Source organism: Puntigrus tetrazona, chromosome 1, assembly GCF_018831695.1.
Source record: "Puntigrus tetrazona isolate hp1 chromosome 1, ASM1883169v1, whole genome shotgun sequence".
NCBI classification, from domain to species: domain Eukaryota; kingdom Metazoa; phylum Chordata; class Actinopteri; order Cypriniformes; family Cyprinidae; genus Puntigrus; species Puntigrus tetrazona.
The window spans coordinates 26,276,416-26,284,052 of record NC_056699.1 but is presented as its reverse complement, the minus strand read 5'-3'; the positions used below and the strand labels follow the sequence as shown (position 1 = coordinate 26,284,052).

Sequence of the window (7,637 nt, the reverse complement as noted above, 5' to 3'; positions counted from 1 at the left end):
TATTTGTTAATGGAAATCTGAATTTCTAAATATTTAACCTCATGACTGGTTTTGTGGTCTAATGTCACACACGTGGTAAATTATCAACTCTCTTTCTGAAACGAGCAGTTCTCCTGGTACTATTTACGTTAACGTGCATAAAACATTAATAATAAATATGCACGTGCGTGTCACTCATCTCTTTTTGATGAGCTTCCAACGCGGGAGGTTTACCATCTGAATATTAATGAGCTTCCAGTGACGTCGCCCGCCGACCCTCCAATGGCGTCGCTCGCCTCATTAAAATTAAGAGGCGTGCCTTCGCCGTAGTAGGCTTCGGGAAATTCGCGTGCTGGAGACGGGGTGCGCCGTCACCGCGCTTTCTGCATCGGGTTACGCCATCATTCATCCAGGGTCATTCGGTTCACCGGGGTAACGGAGATGATGGCCACATCACGGGCGCGCGTGCCTCCGTGCTCCTCATGACCGACCGGCGGCGTCGGCAGCAGCAGCAGCAGCAGCAGCGTGCGGGTTTGGGTTTGTCTCACACCGGGCTGGCGCGGAACCGATCCCACCGTCTGGCGGAGCGTCTGCCAGGTAACGCGCTGCGTGCTCCGCGTTGTTTATTTCTCCTCCGCGCGTCACGGACGAGGCCGAGCGTCCGCGCCGGAGCATCACCGGCCGCCGCCGGGTGGGGATGCTCCCCGGCCTCGCCTGTGATGCTGCCGGACGCACCGAGCGCTTATTAACGCACCGAGGGGCTGCTTTGATCGGGACGCGCGTTACGAACGCGTTCGAGCCGCATCCCGCGCGGCATTATTGATGCGCGTCCACCATTTTACGCGACAAATGGGAAACGGGAGCGCGTGCGGATGCGGTCTGAATGCACGCGTGTTTGTATTGTTATCGCAGCCGTGTTTTTCGTGCAAACGTTCGTTAACGTTCACGGGCGCGCTCGTTCGTGTCCGCGGCGCGCTGTCAGCCGCTGAATGTATTTATTATGATGGCGATGGATTATATAACAGCAGCTCGACACGACACAAAAGCCGCCGCTTCATTGTGGTTTTTGTGATTTGTCATGTTAATTGCTGTCACATCCGTGTGTGTGTGTGTGTGTGTGTGTGTGTGTGTGATGCCCAACCGTGTCCGCCATTGTTTTTGTTGACATTGCTTTGGGTGGCTTCTGTCGTTTAGACATCTCGTTTTTCCTAAAAACACGAATTTTGCGTCCGTTTCATTCGACGTGCGTCAAGACGAGCCCCTTTTGTCAGAAGTGATGTTTTTAATTTCAGAATTAAAATATTTTTTTTTTCTATGGTTTTCCTGAAGTCCAAAAGGCCTTTGTGGGGATGCTGGAGGGGGGAAACGGAGTATGCATTTATTTTTTTTTTTAAAATGCTTTATCATAATTTCTTTTCAAAGACGCGATTTTGTTTTACAGTGTTATTAACGTTTAATAAAAACGAAATCTGTGTGGTGCAGTCGATGTGCAGGAGGCCATTTTGTTGTCATGTGACAAGAAAAACATAAAATAGAGGACTGCGTCATTAAAAATGTCACATAATTTGTACTTTTTATGAAATGGCACGCTTGCTTTTTAAAAATAAGACCATGTTGATATGAAAAAAAAATCATAAATAATATTGCCTTGAAATTTACTATAAAAAAGGAATTAATTTTTATTATTATTACTTAAATTTAAGAAAAACATAAAATAGAGGACTGCGTCATTAAAAATGTCACATAATTTGTATTTTTTATGAAATGGCACGCTTGCTTTTTAAAAATAAGACCATGTTGATATGAAAAAAAATCATAATATTGCCTTGAAAAGGAATTAATTTTTTATTATTATTATTATTATTATTATTTAAATTTAAGAAAAACATAAAATAGAGGACTGCGTCGTTAAAAATGTCACATAATTTGTTCTTTTTATGAATTGGCACGCTTGCTTTTTAAAAATAAGACCACGTTGATATGAAAAAATCATAAATAATATTGCCTTGAAATTTACTATAAAAAGGAATTAATTATTATTATTATTATTATTATTATAAAAATGTTTTAAAGTCATTTAAATGTGTAGAAGATGGTCAAAATGTATTAAATGATGCATGCAACGATTATGTTTTCTATATCCGTCCGTGTCAGAGCCCTAAACATTTAGTTGCATGTGTAAAAAAACAAAACAAACAAAGTCCTGGCATCCTGAAAGAACAGTGTTACTTTTTTTCATTGTACAGTGTTTAATGTATTGTTAATTTAAGAAAGGGAGGTGGAGGACTATGGAGGAAGAGAAGCAGAGATGTTTAAATATACAAAGACGAAAAATGGTTTAACCAAAAAAAACGATAAATGTAATACTGTTTAAATTGTTGTTGGTTCTCCACAAAAATTAGTTTTCTATTTAAATTATTAGTGATTTTTGTTTTTCTGAGCCAAAAATAAATATTACACATTTTCCCCAGATTTACTGAATCGACTCCCTAAAGCCAGGCATTTTTACAACGACAGCAATTTGAACGACATTAAGTGACTTTCACCCCAAACACTAATTGGCTGTAATTTTAAAATATCCTAGGTTTTGCCTATTTGTCAGTAAGATTATTTTTAAAGCGCAATAAAATGTAATTCTGTCGGAGTCGGAATAAGCGTGTTGTTGGAATGGTTACATAAATATTGCGTCGCCCTGAATGGCAATGTAACATTATTTTAACCAAAATATTCTCGTTTTATTCTCCAGAAACGTATTTGAAACCTTAAAAGGTTCTTTAGTTGCTGACATCTTAACGTCCTTCATACATGTATATAAGAAAAAGGTGTTTACATTTTAAATATACTTGCATATAATATAAAAAATAAGAGTTTAAATAATGTTTACATATTTAACATGTTTACACATGTTTATATATATATATATATATATATATATATATATATATATATATATATATATATATATATATATATATATATATATATATATATGTATATGTATATATATATGTATATGTATATATTTGTATATATATATATATATATATATATATATATATATATATATATATATATATATATATATATATATATATGTATATATATATATATATATATATATATATGTATATGTATATGTATATGTGTGTATATATGTGTGTATATATATATATATATTGCATATTATGTAAACAAAAACTATTTTGGATGTGATTTATTATTGATTTAATCATTTGACAGCACTAGTTCTAAGATTCTGAGCTGGTTCTAAGATTCTAAAAATGATCATGTGGTTCTAAGATGAATTCCAAGGTTCTAAAGCCTCATAATGGAGAGGAGAGGCAGACAGAAACTGGGTTGTGTTTAGAGTCATGCATAGCTTCAGCATCAAGTGTGAGAGAGGAAGAGAAGGCCACGGGAAGGGGCGGGAAATATTTCCCTGCTCCTAACAATGACTTTATTTCTCATGGAAGTGTGTGTGTGTGGGAGAGGGGGAGAAGCGGAAGAGAATGACCCGTGTGTGTGTGTGTGTGTGTGTTTTCTCTCCTTTGTTGTTTCCTTCCAGGCTGAGTCACCACTGGAGTGTCTGAAGGGTCGAGAGAGAGAGAGAGAGAGAGAGTGAAGTGAAGGAGGAGGCTGAGACGTTACATCACAGCGTGGCAGAGAAAGTGAGAGGAAGAGTGTGAGAGAACAGGGGAGCCGAGCGAGGGAACAGGACAGAACCGCCAGCAGGAAGTCGAGCACTGGAGTGACCCTTGAACTCTGACCTCGCAGCCAACATGAACGACCAGAACGTAGTGAAAGAGGGCTGGGTGCAGAAGAGAGGTGAGAAACAACAGCACTGAAGCACCGATGAGCGTGTTTTCATTTGTCGGTTGCGTTACGCTGCTGCGTCTGTGAATATTGCATGCTCTCTCATGCATGTTTCAGTGCTTCTCCGTGCGCCTGATCGTCCGGGGTTTTATTGGTTTCGCAGGTGAATACATTAAGAACTGGAGGCCGCGCTACTTCCTGTTAAAGACGGACGGCTCGTTTATTGGATATAAGGAGAAGCCGCAAGACGCAGATCTGGCGTATCCGCTCAACAACTTCTCCGTGGCCAGTGAGTCGCTTTCATTCGTTTAAAGCCTTAAAAAAATACATTTCACAAAACAAAACTAATCCAAGATGGGACTAAATGCATGGAAAATGAACTTAAGTTAACTAAATAAAAGCATAAAACCAAAAAAAAACAAAAAACACGAATACTTAAGTAAACCTCAAATAAGTGAATTCAATGAAAATTAAAACCAAAATGCAATGTGTTTAAAGCTAGTTTAACGTCATACTCTAAAATCTGAACGGATGAATAAAAATATATATATAAACATAAAAAGCAAAAACTACTAAAAATGTCAAAAATGAAACAATTAGAAATTTAACAGCAAAATCTTACTTTAATACTAAAATAGTGCTGCTTTATAATAATGACCCATTAATACTGTGGGGAAAAATTGTGAAAATATGAAGCAAAAGTATTTACTTCTATTGTATGTTTTCTGTCAGAATAAAATAAATAATATGTAATCAACCTCACAATCTTCTACCAGTGTTTTGAGACGGTCAGATTATTTATTAGTGGTACATGTATGATATCGTTCGCCGCGTTCTTGATTAACCCCCGCCAGATCGGTGTCCAGTTCTCCAAGATCTGTGACTCGCTTCATTCAAAGCAAGCCGATTCAATCGGAGCGTCACGTACCGACGTCATCAACATGAGTCTGCCTCCGTGATCTCAGACGATGGCATCGTTTTTTCTTTTCCCCCACACGCATGACTTCCTCTGTTCACCGTGCTCCCTCCTCATTCGTCAGAGTGTCAGCTGATGAAGACGGAGCGGCCGAAGCCCAACACCTTCATCATCAGGTGTCTGCAGTGGACCACCGTGATCGAGCGCACGTTTCACGTGGACACGCCTGACGAGAGGTAAACCGGTCGCAGTGAACCAGTTACTCGTAATGCAAATAGACAACGCTTTCGTTCAGAGGTGCGTGGAATGGATTTATTTATATACGCATCACCTGAATGTATTTTAGAATCACATCCGAGCGATAAGGACCACAAAACAAGCCAATTTTATTATTTTTTTTATTTTTATTGAGATTTATACGTCATCTGAAAGCGGAATAAACGAGCTTACCATTGAGATATGAGACAATATTCGGCAGAGATGCGACTTCTGTGTGAACATCTGAGGATGCAAAAATGGAGATAATCACCTTTTAATTTAATTAGTAATGCATGTTATTAATCAGTAGGAAACGTACGAAATATCTTAATGGAACATGGTCTTTGCTTAACATCCTAACGATTTTAGCATAATAGAAAAATTTATAATTTTTACCCATGCAATGTTTTTTTTTTGGGGGGCAATTGCTATAAATATAACCCAGCAAACAGTGGTCACAAATGTCCTTTTGTTAATTGTTTATCTTGTATAATTTATTCAGAGATTCCCATGAAAACAGCCTTGATACTTGAATGGCATTTAAAGTGATTTAAATTTTTTTTTTTTTACATTCGCCATTAAAACACTTTCATAATGATAAAAAAAAAAACAACCTTATTTTCTTAATAATCATTACCAGATTAATAATCACGATATAATTTTATTCAAGTAATAAAAATACCTAGTGAAATGTAAAAACAACTTGAGTGCCTTTTTATTGGAAATAAATGATTAAAACTACAAAAGCAGTTCAATCAAGCAGTAAGCGATTTTTTTAAATTTTTATTAAATATTTATTGGTTAACGTTAATGAAGCAGTATCAGTGCATCCGATGTAATGCACTTCTGTTGTCCCGGTCACCAGGGATGAGTGGGTCGAGGCCATTCAGATGGTGGCGGACAAGCTGGCCAAACAGGAAGAGGAAGGAATCCTCTGTAGCCCCATCTCTCAGATCGAAAACGTCAACGAGGAAGAGATGGACACGTCGACCAGCCATCACAAACGAAAGACAATGAACGACTTTGACTATCTGAAGCTGCTGGGTAAAGGCACGTTTGGGAAGGTGATTCTGGTGCGGGAGAAGGCCAGCGGCACATATTATGCAATGAAGATCCTGAAAAAGGAGGTTATTATTGCCAAGGTACGAGAAGAGGCTCTCTGGGAACAGGCTGAGCTGAGAAACGATGGGCGTCAGCTGAAATCAACGTCTCTCTCTCTCTCTTTCAGGATGAAGTCGCTCACACGCTCACCGAGAGCAGGGTCCTGAAGAACACGAGGCATCCGTTTCTTACTGTGAGCGCCGCTCCACAAACACTGCAGATAAACCTAATTGTTAATTGTAATTAAAAAAGTGTTTGTTCTCCTCTCTTCAGTCGCTGAAATACTCATTTCAGACGAAGGACCGTTTATGTTTTGTTATGGAGTACGTGAACGGAGGAGAGGTAAAAACTCCCTTCCTTGCTTTTTCACCTTTAACCTTTGAATGAACTTTCAAACACTGCAGAACTTACAAAAGAGAATCCTAGCCTTTCTTTTTGGTCTGTCTTCAAATGAACGTTCTTTTTTTTTTTTCTTCCGTACATTTTCAAGCTCGTGAAATTTCCCTCCAAAATTCCGACCTTCGTTTAAAAACGCGCCTTTGAACTTTCAAACGCCTCTTTCCAAACTTAAGCATTTCCTTCCGACTGTCCTTTCCAGAAATGTGCAAAAAATACAAGTTTCACGAATGTTGTTCTTTTTTTTGCAAACGCTTTTAAAACGTGTGAAATGTCTTTTTGACCTTCTAACCTTCCTCGAACTCTCATTTAAACCTTATTTTGAAATTTCTCTCCAACCTTTCCACTTTGTAGTTATATTTCAATTGAACAGGGTCTCTTAACTAGTTGCTTATTAATTAGTAGTAATTAAGCACATATTAATGTCTTATTCCGCATGACCTTATTCCTCATCCCTAATCCGACCCACTACCTAAACTTAAAAACCTTACTTACTACTAATAAGCAGAATGAGTAGAATTGATAGAGGGGAAGTTATATAGAAGTCGATACAGATAGAAGTCGTAGTTAATAGTGAATGAGTGTTTTCAACGCTTCTTTCTCGGCGTGTGTGGATTTATTAATATTCCTCTTTTTAATCACTGCAGCTGTTTTTTCATTTGTCGAGAGAGCGCGTGTTTTCGGAGGACAGAACCCGTTTCTACGGCGCCGAGATCGTTTCTGCGCTGGATTACTTGCACTCTGCGAAGATTGTTTACCGCGACCTGAAGGTGAGCAGAACACGGCGCGGCCTAGCGTCAGCTAGCATCTACCGCGCGATCGTAAGACGCGTCTGTGATTGGGTGTGTGTTATTGCAGCTGGAAAACCTGATGTTGGATAAGGACGGTCACATAAAGATCACTGATTTCGGCCTGTGCAAGGAGGGCATCACGGACACGGCCACCATGAAAACGTTCTGCGGGACCCCGGAGTATCTGGCCCCCGAGGTACGGGACGTTCTGTCTCTTTAAACGCACTCGCGCTGGGTCACATCTAATATAGACCACTGTTTAATCTCCGTCTGTCACAGCCGGAACAGGTTAGCAGGAACAGGGTCACACTTTAGCTGCGCTTTCTAGCGTCCGCGCAGAAATAGACACGAGCAGCAGACAAATAGAGCGAGCAGACAGGAAG

At 39.2% G+C, this 7,637-nt stretch overlaps 1 protein-coding gene across 1 annotated transcript in view; it reads left to right on the top strand.

Annotated features, from left to right (window-relative positions):
* The first annotated feature begins 309 nt into the window (after positions 1-309).
* akt3b (v-akt murine thymoma viral oncogene homolog 3b) overlaps positions 310-7,637 on the top strand; it is an 11,834-nt gene continuing 4,506 nt past the window's right edge. Inside the window, exons 1-9 of the mRNA XM_043236956.1 lie at positions 310-576; positions 3,545-3,804; positions 3,956-4,081; positions 4,833-4,944; positions 5,832-6,108; positions 6,195-6,260; positions 6,341-6,409; positions 7,111-7,233; positions 7,322-7,450. Coding sequence (XP_043092891.1) covers positions 3,759-3,804; positions 3,956-4,081; positions 4,833-4,944; positions 5,832-6,108; positions 6,195-6,260; positions 6,341-6,409; positions 7,111-7,233; positions 7,322-7,450 — 948 coding nt within the window. The 5' untranslated portion in view covers positions 310-576; positions 3,545-3,758. The remainder of the gene's footprint in view (positions 577-3,544; positions 3,805-3,955; positions 4,082-4,832; positions 4,945-5,831; positions 6,109-6,194; positions 6,261-6,340; positions 6,410-7,110; positions 7,234-7,321; positions 7,451-7,637) is intronic.